Source organism: Pleuronectes platessa, chromosome 19 (genome assembly GCF_947347685.1).
Source record: "Pleuronectes platessa chromosome 19, fPlePla1.1, whole genome shotgun sequence".
NCBI lineage: Eukaryota > Metazoa > Chordata > Actinopteri > Pleuronectiformes > Pleuronectidae > Pleuronectes > Pleuronectes platessa.
This window is the reverse complement of record NC_070644.1, coordinates 2,462,604-2,478,377: the sequence shown is the minus strand read 5'-3', so window position 1 is coordinate 2,478,377 and position 15,774 is coordinate 2,462,604. Positions and strand designations below refer to the sequence as shown.

The 15,774-nt window shown below is 40.0% G+C and overlaps 1 protein-coding gene across 2 annotated transcripts in view; it reads left to right on the top strand.

The window, feature by feature from the left end:
* Positions 1–13,669, top strand: part of slc4a5b (solute carrier family 4 member 5b) — a 30,891-nt gene extending 17,222 nt beyond the window's left edge. Inside the window, exons 13-28 of one of the 2 annotated variants that reach the window (XR_008333078.1) lie at positions 185–318; positions 399–579; positions 708–798; positions 1,868–1,926; positions 2,716–2,907; positions 3,491–3,604; positions 3,902–4,015; positions 4,469–4,630; positions 5,736–5,914; positions 6,076–6,148; positions 6,250–6,318; positions 6,663–6,836; positions 7,216–7,380; positions 8,983–9,098; positions 9,689–9,741; positions 12,834–13,669. Coding sequence is in view for 1 of the 2 variants with exons in the window: in XM_053411478.1 (XP_053267453.1) it covers positions 185–318; positions 399–579; positions 708–798; positions 1,868–1,926; positions 2,716–2,907; positions 3,491–3,604; positions 3,902–4,015; positions 4,469–4,630; positions 5,736–5,914; positions 6,076–6,148; positions 6,250–6,318; positions 6,663–6,836; positions 7,216–7,380; positions 8,983–9,096 (1,821 nt within the window). In the remaining variant the exon portion in view is untranslated. The other variant, XM_053411478.1, reaches the window with a different exon arrangement.
* Positions 13,670–15,774: the final 2,105 nt, after the last annotated feature.

The following is a 15,774-nucleotide window of genomic DNA, read 5'->3' as shown; positions in this document are numbered from 1 at the left end:
GAGAAGTTATGGTAATTTTACCAAATATTTGAATTCACCAACACTGGTTGAATTTCGGTTGAGTGTTGCAAGCATGACATTGGAGGGACTCTTACCCAGCCTTTACACTCCAACGTAACTCTGAAATACTCCAGCCCGTGTTACGCTTACATTTTTCTGACTGTCTCGCCTCTCTTTCTCTCAGGGTGTGATGGAGAGTTTCCTTGGCACTGCTTTGGCTGGAACTGTCTTTTGTGTGTTTGGTGGACAACCTCTTATCATCCTCAGTTCGACAGGACCCATTCTCATCTTTGAAAAGCTGCTTTATGAATTCAGCAAGTAAGATGCACAAATTAACGTGAACAGATGAATACAATTACAGTGAGAAAGGATATCTCTTTAACTGTCACACTTTGCAGGAATAACGGTATAGACTACATGGAGCTGCGTCTCTGGATCGGCCTTCACTCGTGTCTGCAGTGTTTTGTGCTGGTCATCTCAGACGCCAGCTACATCATCAAGTACATGACCCGCTTCACAGAGGAGGGTTTTTCCAGCCTCATCTCCTTCATATTCATCTCTGACGCCATTAAGAAGATGGTGGGTAACGTGGACCAACACACTGGCACAACTGCAACACACAGGAGGGACACAGATGCACAGCACATCAATGAAAATCCATTTTTACATTAAGTAAGGTTAAAAACACAAACCTATCTTTTCCGCAGGTAGGAGCCTTTAAGTATTATCCAATTAACCGTGGCTTCAAGCCAGACTATGTAACAGCCTACAAATGTGACTGCATCGCTCCAGACCAGGGTGAGTCTGCAAACTGCTTTTTGTTTTCTTTTGTTTTCTGAACGTGATATATATTCAACAATATCATTTTAGTGAGCTTCCTCACCTAAAATGTTCAGTGGCCAAAAGGCCGTCTGAATGACTGATTTCACCGGTAAAATATTAAGTGATAACAAATGTTGTCTTGTTCACTTCAGGGAAAAGTTCAACCTCTCAGTATTTGGGATGTTTGATCTGAGAAGATGAATAACAGTTTGGTGTGTGTTTTGAAATATTGGAATCAGGATGGAGTAGATACAACTGGCTAAGCTTTGTTCTGAGGTTTAAAACATACATATACAAACACCTAAATTCTCTCCGATGAAGGATTTTTATGTTGTTTGTTTAATCTGTCCACAAAGTATGTGGATTTATGGGAAGTTGTGTTTCTATATACATCAATACTATTTCTTAGGAAACAATAAGAGTAATTACCAGACAGATAGACTTTTGTTCATCAGGAAATAACTACTTCATCTACCATTAGCACTTAGTTAACAAATAGTTGGTGTCACATTTCTGTTACTGGACAGACCAAACAAACTAAATACTTGAAATGAAATTGGCCTATGACTGTTTTTGGCACAGAGCCAAGGGCAGCTGTTTTACTCTGCTTCCTTTGTGCAAAGATAGATATTCAATATAAGAATAACAATCATAATATTGAGAGCTACAACATTTGTTAATTTATCAACATAATTGATGTGACCCTTGTGATATATTGACAGGGAAACATTAGGTCGGCATGTCAACATAATGATTCATCATGGAAATAGATTAGAAGCAAGCGTGCGGTCCCTACTCTGTGATGATTTGCGAGTCTTGTCTTTTGTGTCTCTTGCCTCATTTTGGGATGCTGCCTGAAAAAGTGAGTGTGCATGAGTTGACCGGGCTACTGTGCATGCTGAGAAAAGTAGTGATGGGGCTGGGATATATTACTGTAATCTGATATTCAGAATGTAAAAAATACCATCACCACTATTACCGAAAAGGAAAGTTTTACCCATCATCCTGCTCATGATTCATTTGTTGTTTTCTTCATTTTTTCAAGCATCTGTGCTGGGATTCAATTTTTCAGCTCCACTTGGAGATGATAACATGACTCTGCTGGTAAGTGAACTTTAACAACACTGATGAATCTTTCCTATTCGTCTCTGTGAGGTGTAGGTCGAGATGAAAATGACATGTTGAATAAATGTTGCAGCTCAAGTTTGACCCATAGAAATGTGGTTCATATTTATGAAGCATTTCAGGGGAGGAAATCGCTCCTGACCGGCTCGACACTCTCAGTAACGAAGAAGCATTTGGTCCTATTTTTATTTCCTCTGATTAAAAGGCATTTACCAGCTTTCTAATTTGGTAAATAACTACTCCCTGCTGATATGTAATCAATCAATCAACCAATCAAATTTCATTTGGATAGCCCATATTCACAAACCTCAGAGAGAGCCTCATTTGAGGATCCCTCTCCAAGGACAGACAGAAGTGCAATAGTTGCCACGTGTAACTGAGAACATCAGAAATATAACAGTATTTACAACATTGATTAGAGGAAACAGTTTGTAACATAATAGGAAAGTGTGTCTATGTTTAAATTATTTACATAACAAAATGTCTGATAGAGTGATTGTCAGTATTGAGTGTTATCCTGAGATTGAATATTTTAAATGCTTGATACAAATGGTACTTTTTATTTTTCAGTCTTTGTTATAGAGCCTTGTGGCTCTCACTTCTTCTGCTCTGTATTTTATCTTCTTCCGTTATCGCTGCTCTTTTGTCTCTCTTGTGTCTGCCTCTTCTCCTCTCCTCCTCCAACCTCCCCTCACCATGTGTTCAACTCCCCATCCCGACCTGCCTCTCTTCCTCCTCCACCTCCCTTGTCTTGTCTTTTCTCTGTAGTTTAACTTGACTGGCCAGGACTGGAGTCAGCTGAGTAAGAAGGAGTGCGCCAAGTATGGCGGCACTCTGCTGGGGAACTCCTGTAAGTATGTTCCTGACCTGGCGCTCATGTCCTTCATCCTCTTCTTCGGAACCTATTCCATGACCGTTTCTCTTAAGAAGTTCAAGTTCAGCCGCTACTTCCCGACAAAGGTGAGACAGCCTCGCACTTCACAGTTTTAGGCAGAACATGTTCGAAGGCTTCCTGTTGTTAGAGGCTCCCCTCCCTTTAAAGTTAACCTGCATGTGAAGAATGGATTATTGTAATGGAGAGATATTTATAAGAGCATGAAATTCTCTGTTTTCCGCCACAAGAGACCAAACCAACTCTACACTCCCAATGTTTAACAGCTGTTATCTCAGAACACATAAGGTATGTTGTTTATTTCTTCTAGTTACACTTAAAATATTTTGGCTTTCCTAGTCTTGAGGATCACTCAAAGTACAAGTTTACAGTAAAGTGCCATTCACCCATTCACAAGGCAAGAGCAAGCCAGGAAGTGTTGAGCGAGGGACTCACACATTGTTGGTTTGGTCTTTATGTGGGCTTTTGTCACAGCAGGAAAAATAGAGAAAAATGTCAGCATTTTTCCTTCAAGCTCCTGAGAATGTTCATGAAATATTAGGAGCTGTCATCCCTTCATTCCACCTGGTGACCTTTGAAAACTCCATAGCTGTACTAGAGTGTCCTCTCCCATGCTCTCTCCCTCCTCTGCCCCTCCTGAATGTGCTCCAGCTCCGTACCCTGATCAGTGACTTTGCCATCATCCTTTCTATTCTGGTCTTCTGCGGGCTGGACAGCCTGCTGGAGCTGGACACCCCCAAGCTGCACGTGCCCACTGACATCAAGGTCGGCTCTTTCCTAAATACCTCTTTCTCCTTTGCTATCTTTTCTCTGTCACCACTTGCATGCATCTCTTTCCTCAGGGATGTGTTTTTTGTACATTTAACATAGTTCATTTGTTTTTATCTGGATTTATCAGTGTGATGATTCGTTTACAGACTCCGTCTTCTCTTCTCTCTTGTCTTCATTTCCCCCATGTACACACACACTTTCCATGTGTGGTCCCACCTCACTGTCATTCTTCACATATTTGTTCGTCCATTTTCTTTGTCCTGGTGTGTGTGTCTGTGTGTGTCTGTGTAGCTGAGGAAGTTAATCAGTGATTTTGCCATCTTCATGTCAATCATGTCCTTTGTGGGTCTGGACATGTTGATTGGGTTAGACACTCCCAAACTAATCGTTCCAACTGAGTTCAAGGTATTTGATTTCTCACCTAATTATTTGCAGAAATATGTATTTGTCATATTGCTTTTGTGTAGATGTTTTCTTTTGTGTGCATGTTAGCAGTTGTGGAAAGTAAAGTAGAGTTACACATTCAATGAGTATTTGTATTTACTGGTACTTTTTAAATCAAAATTAATGTATTTTTGACTTCATTAAATTTTACTTATGAAAACAGTTAGTGGTAATGTTTCAGAGTAAGATTTTGAATTGAAGAAACATATAATGAATTCATAATATACTTTTCATCAACCAGTGATTTCCAATATATTTCACCTTACGTAGCTAAATTGGTACTTTAAGTAAATTATCTGATTATTTCCTCCACCACTTCATGTTATTTTATTTTAGATTTATTACTAATGTAATTGCAATTTGATTTTTTGTATCTAAAGTTAAATTATATATAAATGTTTCTTTATCATGAAGCCGACACGTCCTGAGCGTGGCTGGTTGGTGATGCCGTTTGGAAAGAACCCCTGGTGGTGGTATGTGGCCAGCTTCGTTCCCGCCCTCCTCGTCACCATCCTCATCTTCATGGACCAACAGATTAGTGCCGTCATCGTAAACCGCAAGGAAAACAAACTGAAGGTCTTCATTCTATAAACTCAACATTCAAGACTTGATGTGTCATTGCCAAAAAATGAGGCTAACTTACTTGCGTAATTGTGTCTTAGTAAGCTTTACTGCAGCAAGTCAAAGGTAATGTTAGGTAACGTTGATAATTCAGCGGCTTTACGAAACATTAAACAAAGAAATCCAGGGTGTTGCTGGGATCTTGGGCTCCCTTTCAACTCCTGTCTACACATTTGGGTCGAAGATGGTTTTTTTAAAGAACGAAGACCCCTTGTGTAATAACACTACTAATTATAAACTTTAGCTGTGTAGCTCCTTTCCATGCAGCACAAGATAAATGAAAAGCAAGTAGGTAGATAAAGTGTCTAGTGTTCCAGAGAGAGAAAGCCTTTTGAGAGATCACCCAAAGACATTTGAAAGGATAGAAATATGTGCTGGAGGAAAATAATTACATTACATTTCATTTGGCTGATGCTTTTGTCCAAAGCGACTTACAATTATTACACTTAACATTTATGAGGGGCCATTTAGGGGTTCAATAATCTTGCCACGGACACTTCGGCATGCAGATGGGGAAGAGTGGAATTTGAACCGGCAACCTTCTTGTTGGAGAACCACCACTCTACCCCCTAGGCCACACCGCCAATAGAACAGACAATAAATAATTATTCAATCAATCAATCACTTTTTATTTACAAAGCCCTTTTTTACAAATCATGCCTCAGGGTTTAACAATCTATTGAATGTGGGAGTTGCTCTGTCCTCAACCATCGACTATGATGAGAAAAAAACTACCAAAAAACAAGGATGCACAAAAATGCAATAGATATTTTGTGTGTAGCAGAGTCCATCAACAAAATAACAATATTTTAAACAAGATAATTAACATTGAATGCAGAGTTTGTTTGTTTGCCTTACACTGTGCCTAGAGGAGATCATTAAATACTTTCAGTACCCTAGAAGTTCATTGTATAAAAAACAATACTATTTAAATAGCTACATTTGTCAGAAGAATCAAAGAAATCAAAGAGAAATCATTATTTTACTGAAATCATCCAGCCCTACTCTCATGGCTTGATATGAATGATTTTTCACTTTCTGTTTTGGTGTCCGACTGCAGAAAGGTTGTGGCTACCACTTGGACCTGTTCTGGGTGGGGGTACTGATGGCTGTGTGCTCCTTCATGGGTCTGCCCTGGTACGTAGCAGCTACAGTCATCTCCATCGCCCACATCGACTCTCTGAAGATGGAGAGCGAGTCGAGCGCCCCCGGAGAGCAGCCACAGTTCCTGGGAGTCAGGTAGGACGATTCTGACACAGGTGTTCTGCTTCCTGTGTCACATTTAATGGTGTCCACTTCTTTCTAAGTTAGTAAGTAAAGTTAGTCAGCGGAGCTTGAGTTATATCTGTAAATACATTTGTGAATCTTTCATATTGAGTATAATGTTGCTTTATTTCTAGGGAGCAGAGATTGACAGGTATCCTGGTGTTTGTAATGACCGGACTCTCCATCTTCCTCGCTCCGGTCCTCCAGGTCAGTTCACACATGAGACTCATGATGTTGCTTTTTCCCCCAAAATCAGTTTGTCTCATTTCATAGATATTTTAATAATGTGTTTTTCTGCTTTAATTCAGTACATCCCCATGCCAGTCCTGTATGGAGTGTTCCTCTACATGGGAGTTGCCTCACTGAGTGGTATCCAGGTAGACTGAAGATTATCACATACATGACCCATGTACCATTTTACTCTAATACACAACAATACTGCAAATCAGAAAAACGTTCACTATCAATCTGCTCATTATTTTCTTGTTAATTGTTGAGTCTATAAAATGTCAGAAAAGTGTGACGGATGCTCCTCACAACATGATAATGATCAGACTGAAAAAATAACAAATTAAAACTTATTGGAGAACAGTTGGAAAACTAACATCTGATTATTGAAATAGCTGATCAATAATTCACTAAAGAATGACCATTCTGACTAATCCCTCCCTTTACAAACCTGTGAGTGCATATGAGCATGTTCCGTATCTGTCTGTTTCAGTTCTGGGAGCGTATGAAGCTGTATCTCATGCCGGCCAAACACCAGCCAGACTTCTCCTTCCTGCGTCACGTCCCTCTGAGACGCGTCCATCTTTTCACCCTGGTCCAGATCATCTGTCTGGCTGTCCTCTGGACCCTCAAGTCCACGTTCCTGGCCATCATCTTCCCAGTGATGGTCAGTGTCTAACTCAAATAGGGAGTTGTCATAGTGTGCTGAAGTTGAAACATTTTGAAAATACATTATTGTAGAAGGTGGGATGTTATGTTGGCCATCTTTAATTATAGACTGTGGTTGATGATAATAATAAACTTTAGTCATAAAGCACTTTTCAAAACATTATTACAAATTTAAAAAAAATTTGAATAAAATGAACAGAACAAATTAAATAATTGAATTACCAACAACTCAGATCAAATCAAGAAATGCTTTAGTTTGATGTTTTAAGAAGATACTTAAAGTCATGTTCTAATCACACAATGTTTCCAGGAAAGAGAGGGATTAGATTGAAGAGAGGAAACTGATGGAGTGTTTTCCCTTTTTCCACCCTGTGAAGATTCTGGGACTGATGGTTGTACGGAAGCTGCTGGATCTGATGTTCTCGCAGCATGACTTGGCCTGGTTGGACGACATCCTACCAGACAAGGACAAGAAGAAGAAGGAGGATGAGAAGAAGAATAAGAAAGACAAGAAGGCGGCAGAGCCAGAGAGCGACGAGGAGGTGAGGGAAATGTTGTCAAACATGGAATCAAACACGACACACACACACAAACAGATGTGGTGTCTGCCTGCCAAATATTCAGCTACAGTAATCTCCTGAGCTGGCGAGTGCGCGTCTGTTTTCTTGGTATTTCCTGTGTATTTAAATGTGTGTCACTCCATCTCTTGTATCTTTCCTGAGTTGTTTTTTTTTCCGACTAATACTGTACGTTTCTCCTCTCTGTTCCACAGTGTTGCTGAAAAGGCACTGTACAACACTTACTACAACCTTTTTGTCTGTCTACCTTCCTTTTATTACTGATCTGCCTCTCCCTCTGTTTTCCTAGACTTCACACTCTTAGCACCTTTGTGTCCCTTCATGTCCTTGTTGTTTGGTGTGAGGACAGTGCTGATGTCCGAGACAAGGCTGGTGCTGTTCTATATTTTTGTTACAATCGAATAAAAAACATGCGAAGTCCAAAACTAACAATGTGTTGAGTCTTAGTCACATCAGAGCGTGGCACAATGAAATGAATCCTCCTGAAATATTTAGCTAAAGGGGCTTGATGACATCATAGGAAGAGAGTGAGACACCAGAGGGGTAAATATAGAAAAGGATTAATAAAAACATATATGGTCAGAAGAGCGGATTCATAATAAGTTTTGGGGGTGGGGGATGAAAGATGCTATTCCTTTAAAATCTGTTAGTTCATGTTTTGTAGAAGTCTAGATATATTATTTAACTATAATTTAAATTTTACTTAAACAAATATTTCGTACAAATGTAGTCTGAGTAAAATGTATGAGGAAAGTGTGAGTACATTTTATGTCTAAGGATGAAAATTGCCAGAATACTCTTCTTGAATGTTCCTCTGAATCATAACCGTTTGCATTGTAGTTTATCCTCTGAGGTCATATTAAGAAAACTGGACTCAAGGCGTCAATGTCGCCCTAGATTTTAGACCTTCTGGCTTCCTGCTGCGTTATAGATTTTTGCTGTCAAAATAGTTTGCTGTTTGTAAATCTTTCAAAAACACCTCCCAATTATATAGTTTTGTAAATGTAGTATTTGTATGAAAACAAATTCACTGATTTTCTAAAACAGAAACTCATTGGAGGAAATAAATAGATGGTGTGGAAGAGGACCCGCTGATATTGTAGATTTTAAAGGGCTCATTCAAAGGTAATTTTACACTAATGAAAACATCAGTTTAATATTTTATTACACCATAGACTCTGACTTAAGATCGACAACGTATCCCTATTTTGCACGGGTGACATCATTTGAAGCCAAACTCTGAGTAGTATAGCTCTCTGAGGTCTCGCTGATACACACGCTCAGCCACTTGCAACTCAGTCTCAGCTGTCAATAAGAACTGGTTTTTATAACATATCTGAATAAAAACAAACTTACAAGAACTTACTGTACATAAGTCAGTTTGGTAAGAATGATCTTAAGTAAAAAACATTATGGGAATTTATGATCTATACTACAGCCATTCACCAGGAAGGTGGTGAAGCTCTATCACACATATTTTGATGGCAAAAATATAGAATTCATCTGTCCTTTTCCTTTAAGAGCCCAGTTTGTCCTGCATGCCGACTTCCTCTCTCTGTCACTCAGCCCAACAGCTCTGTTCCCCCTCCAGTGAAGATTCCCATGGAGCCCATAGAGCCACACACAGAGCCAGACCCCACCCATGTTAACCCCAGACCCAACCCAAAACCAGACAACTGATTGTGAGTACACCGACCCCTCTCCTCCACTTTGTTATGTCCTGTCTAGTGGGCTTTTACTGTTGCTAGTGACTGTGGGTGAAATATCTGGTAATGCAATACTTGAATCAAATGTACTTGAGGTAACATCACAGGGAGCTATGATATCCATCATGCACCTGTGTGTATCTACTCTAGAGGGACCAACATAAATGGTATGTTATGTGAAGGAAAACGTCCAGCATCACACAGAAAGATTGTCTATCTCCAAGCTCATGCAAGTGCAAACATTTCAAGGGGTGAGGTCAGTAGAAAAAGAGAAGACGGTGCATTCACATGCTCTTCGAAGGGGGGGGGGGGGGATTGGATGTAACCAATGTTAAAAATAGAAACTTGTTTCTTTGACAATTCATGTGAAACTGGTGCAACAACTTAGGAAACTCTTTTCTTATTATTTTGTTCATCTTGATTATCTGTGTGTGTGTGTGTATGTGTTGAACTGTACATGTATGTGAATGCTTGTTTTTGTGCACTTGTTCTCTGTGTGTGTGTGTGTGTGTGTGTGTGTGTGTGTTTGTGTGTGTGTGTGTGTGTTTGTGTGTGTTTCCTTACAGGAGGAGAACCCTTACTCGACAGTCACATACGATCAAAATGAACTAGACCACAGGTACTGTGTGCTGAAACTGCACGTGCCCTACAGTGATCTGTTTCACACACCTGACTCAACAAACACTGGTTGGGATCGCAGCCCTGTCACCTCCAGCCAGCCAAACACACACACAATAGCTACAACATAGAAACAACACTTTCTGTTCACTTGTCGGCTGTTGCATCTCTTGGAATTATGTGTATGTTGGATGACTATTTGAGACATTTTATTATTAAACATAGACTATTTTGGTTGCGTACATGGTTTTTGACATGCATAGACAGTACCATGTACAGTGACGTGATTGAGAACTTGACGCTGTCCTGAATATTGAGTAAGTTGTACATACTGGTGGTCAGAGGTTTTCAAAGCACAACACTGCAGGGTCCCCCTTAGACAAAACCAAGACCATCCCCACCCATCTCTGTCTACAGCAGGTAAAATGTTAACAATGAAAAGATAAGATCATCCTATATTAATCCCACAATGGGGAACTTTGCCATTTTAGAGCAGCAAAGAAGACAGTACAAGTCATAAACATGCAATACCTATACAAGTAATGAAATGTAAAGAATATGAAAAATCTAGATATAGAGTGTAAACTGAATATATACTGTGTGAGAATATTGCAGTGAAAGTTCCTTTAGAGTTAAGCTTTAACTTAAAAGTTTTAGAAAATGCCTCCATTTAAGGTATGCCAAATTAGATATCATTAAATCCAGTTACCCATGGATGTTCTAACAATTACCACTGGATCTTGTTCTGCAGCTATAAATAGCCTATTTTTCCTATGAATCCTAATCAGATTTATGATCATTTATTTTTAATGGGCACCAGACATAATATATATAACCAAATTGTGTAATGCAAAGTGAATCTAAAAACATGAGTGCAACTGCGATATGACTGTAAGGAAAAATAAACACTTTGGACACACATTACGCCAGACAGGTGCAAGGGTTGTAAAGTACCTTAGTGCCTCAGTTAGCTTACAGTGTTCAGCACATTACATTAAGTGAATTCCTGTTGTGTTAGCATGTGTCCATCCCCTTTAACTGTATCCAGTGTCTGCCTCACCTCTCTAATTCTACGCCCCCTGGGGAGGGACACCTGGCAGCTTGAAAACCTCTGCTCAAGGTCTATCATTTCTAGTAGTCCCCTGCTGTTCATGTATCTGAATCATTGTAGATCCTGGCATATCTATATTGATTATTGTATTCAAATTGCCTCAATCGCTTTTGTATTTTGATCTGGATGGTCACTGTGACCTGCCACTGATGATAACAGTGGCATATTTCATGCAGTGTGAAAAGGCACATTGATTCAGTCAGAGGGCTCTCATGCGTCATGTTGCATTTTACATTTCCAGTGTGCGTGCAGGTGTTGGCATGCCACAATGTTCTCATTTCAAAGTACCTGCTCGCAGCTGTCAGAACAGTAAAATGCTATTGCTTTCCTTTTTGGCAGAAAGTTGCAATGTGTGAAAAGAGTTCCTCTCCATTGGTTTGATGCATGTCAGCCAACTGTGTTCTAAACACAAATGCATTCACTGAAATCCAAAAGGATAAGTTCAAGGCTGTCATCTGATATTTTAGATTTCATTGATCCAAATCAGTCAATTTAGGTGGGTATCACCCTTCAGTGCAAGGTTCCCACAACCACACATGGGCTCAGTGTCTTGCCCAAGGAGAATTCGGAATGTGGAATTGGGGAAACTGGGATCAAGCCACCAACCTTCTGGTTAGTGGACAACTAGATCTATACCTCCTGAACCACAGCCAATAAATGTGCTACTTTAGAAAATTTTATTTATTTGCCCTGGGACTTTTCTATGCCAGCTTCTCCTTGCGACCCGCGTCTTTTTAATTTCCGTATTGCCAGTGTGCCAAACCCTGACAGCTTCAGTTCTTGTAAAGCCTGATAAACAGCTATAGCTTTTTAATGTTCAAATCAAACTGGTCCTCATGGATACATCAAAGCATAAAATGCAGTGTCAATGCTGTTACAATGAAATTCTAGTTTTTCATATGTAACACGCTGCACCTTCAATGAAAAACAGACTTACACTTTACATTTTTTATGAAAGCTTCAGGACTCCCACTGTGTATGTGTGTATGTGCTCACTACAATCAGCTGTCAGTTTATTAGGTACACCAGCTCAAAGGAAAGCCGCCTAATGCAACAGTCCTACAATACATCCTCCTTCATGAAGGTTGACTCAACTCTGTGATAATTTTGAATTATGTAGTTTGCTGTGCTCGTTAACTGCTATTGTGCTTTTATTTTATTTAAAATACATCCGTTGAAAGAAATAAAGTACTGTTAGCCCCATTCGTTACTTTAATACAGTATTTAGGTATTGTATGTACTGTGTTGTACGTATGTCTGTGTTTTGCACCTTCAAATTTTATCTCACCGCGTTTTAGAGGGAATTATTTTGTCTTTTATTTGACAGGAGGGAGATGTGATCCACAGAGGTCATAACATCTGTATGTATAGGAGTGTGGATGTGCAGATAATTTGAAAATAGAAACCTAAATTAGATTTGAGACATATGATCACTAGGACTGCAAATAAAAAAATGTCTAAAAGAGATTTTCCTGATAAATTGTTGCTCTATAAAACAACATTCAATGTACTCTGATGTAAAACAAGTAAAAGAAGAGAAGCTTGAACCTTTGAACATTTGTCAAGATTCTTTGAACAATAACTAAGAGGATTAATCAATCGTCAAATTTGTTGTCTATTGAATTAACCCATCCCCCACTTACAGTACTCAGGGGGCGAATTGTAACAGAAACAATCCAAGTTTATCAGAACAAAATTCATCTGCAGCACAACCCTCTGAAATATAATATCTACAGTAAAGGAATCAAATTGCATAAGGTACAAATACCTCATTGAAGTACAAGTACAACAGCACTTGAGTAATTGTACTTAGTTTGAACCTCTACATTTTTATAAATATATATATATATATAAATATATGATGGAGGATTAATTGCAGGACTTATGAATGGGACTGTGTAAGCTTTAGTCAGGTGTGTGTGAGTGTGTGTCTGATAGTGAGTAGAGATGTAACATGGCCGGTTCCCACCACTGTTCCTCAGCATCACCTTGCACCTGAAGATCTCCTGCCCCCCCTCACCTGTACACTCCCAGACGGGCCTCATCTTTGGAGACATCGTGTCACATCCGCCGCCCCAGCATCCTGTGCCCCACCAGCCGGTGCTCCACCAGCCTGAGCCCCACCAGCCTGTGCCCCACCAGTCTGTGTCCCACAATCCTGTGCACCACCCGCCTGTGCCCAACCAGACTGTGCCCCACCAGACTGTGCCCCACCAGCCTGTGCTCCACCAGCATGTGCTCCACCAGCCTGTGCCCCAGGTCATCATCCAGGTGGAGTCGGACAGCAGCTCAGAGTCCAGCCTCTACTCCGAACTAAGTTACCCAGCTTTGGACCCAAAACCATATAAAACGCACCGAGTCTTTGACAGACACCTGCATGCTCACTTTGGTGACTCCTGTGCTGAGACCATTCTGTAAACAAAAACTACACAAAAATACACACACACGCACACAGCAGGAAGGTGCAAAGTGTTGCATACCATCCGTGTATCTGACTGAATTCAGGGCTGTAGATGCTGGACTGCTCTATCCAACTTCATAAATAGATTTGTATCTAATTTGATGCCAGCTTATTTAATAGCTCCCCAACCTAAAACATCTTAGCTCTTCAGAAACCAGTTTCCTGTAGTGACACCAATAGAAAGAAACAACCAAAATGAGTGAAGAATAAATACATGAACCCGTTCTGAGACCATGTTCAGAATTACTGATCATTACTTTTTTGTCCTTTTTTTTCTCTTTTTTTCTTGAGAATCTATAAATGGTAGAGATGTTGGTTTATATGCATTATGGATTGTTACACCCTGAACACGTAATAAAACTGCATTTATCAACAGTTCTTGTTGATTTGTTTTGTCTGAAGATGAACAATACCAAGTTTATTTGTATAGAGTAGGCTAACCCATTACAGCAGTGAGAGTAGGATGTATGTATGTCCACAGAAAAGTACATCATCACCTCGATTATTCACGGCTGTTGGGGTCCACCAAAAAAGCGCGAGTTCATCGACTTACCGAAAATAAAAGTAATCAACGCAAACAAAAGGCTGAGCAATAAAAACGTCATTCAAAACTCTATTTAAAGATGTATTGCAGCACACACTGTGTTTCTTTGCAAAGGATGTAGCTAGCTATTGAAAACCAAATTGACAGAATAAATGGATTAGTGTTATATTTTACTTTCAACCTGACATCATCAAATGCGTCAAATGAAAGTATCCAATGTATCCATTAGAGATTGACAATGTTACTATATTTACATGTTTAGTCCACAGGAACAAAATAGTCTTGTCTGGCAAGTGGCTAACATTAGCAAATCTAGATCTTGCAGCATGATATTGGTTAAAACAACCAAGATCATGGTTGATCAGGTCGATGACATCATCAGCGTCGCTTATCCTCCGCTGAGCCACAAGAGACATTTATCACCTCTGAACTACTTCCTACGGAGCCCCCCAGGGAACACGGGGGGAAAAAATGCTGGGTGAAAAAAAAAAAAAAGGACGGACTTTGCGAGATCCCGGGTCCAAAGTATTCGGGACCAGACCGGTGTTTCGTTGATGAAAGAAGAGGAGCAATGGAGGACGACTTGGAGAGCGGCGGTCACGGACCCGCTCCTCCGGTACCGGAGCGGCTGGGACCCGCGGCTCCTCCGTGACAGCAACAGGTCTCGAAAAAAGATTTGTTCATTTTACTGAACGAGATTCAGTGAAATGAACGAATCTTTTTTCGAGTCATTCGTTCATTTCAACAGGGGGGGCGGGGGGAGAGAAGAAGAGAAAAGTGTTTGGACCCAGGTTGTCTTCCTGGTGAATAGTTTCTTGGCATGATGGCTTTCTACAATGTTTATGATATTAAAAATAAAACATATATAATGTAATATAACACTAAAATAAGTTTAAGACTAAACTTAACTTGTGCTTCATGTCTCACTTTACCCCACAGCATTTGTCCCACTTTACCCCATAGCCACCGTTTTAGAAAAAACATCTCTTAGCAATTCAGGCTAATCTTCAGCTAGCATCAATCACATGGTTTTATATGTTGGAAGTTCACCAACATGTATGATATAAGTTTTTCTACCTGATTCAATTTGTTTTGACACAACAGTTGATTAAGTTCAAAGCAAGAAAATTTACTTTTACATTCTAAAAACACATTTTTGTGAAAAAACATACTTTCCACAGCACCAGCACCAACTTCTCCTTCATGGCAAGTGGGGAATGGGAGGGGCTTACAAACATAATGGTCACATGGCCACAAATGTGTTCCGTTGCCTAGATAGAGGGGGTGTCTCACATTACCTGATGTCTCACATTACCCCGCTCTCCCTATCCCAAACATACTGTGACATCAGATTTTCATAGCTAAGTCCATCATACCTGCAGGTTTTGATAGGTTTTCACTGACAGGGTTCTATCCTGAGGTCCAAATCTGATTAAGTCAGAAATGTCATTTTTTTTTATTTGCTTTAGAAATGTTTGCATGCATGTCTGCTTATGACAATTTTTTTTTGGTATATTTATCAATCAATCAATCAATCAAATTTTATTTGTATAGCCCGTATTCACAAATTACAATTCATCTCATCGGGCTTTAACGGGGTGTGACATCCTCTGTCCTTAACCCTCAGCAAGAGTAAGGAAAAACTACTAAAAACCCTTTTAACAGGGTAAAAATACGTAGAAACCTCAGAGAGAGCCACATGTGAGGGATCCCTCTCCCAGGACGGACAGAAGTGCAATAGATGCCACGTGCAGGAAAACATCATCAAGATTAAAGTCTTCAAGATTAAAGATTAAAGTCTCTAGCAGCATTTGATGAGGGTAAACATCCCGAAAGACAACCCCAACATGACATGCCAAGCAGTCCCGCTGCAAGCACAGTCCATGGTCAGCAACCATCCAGACCACGATCCACCATC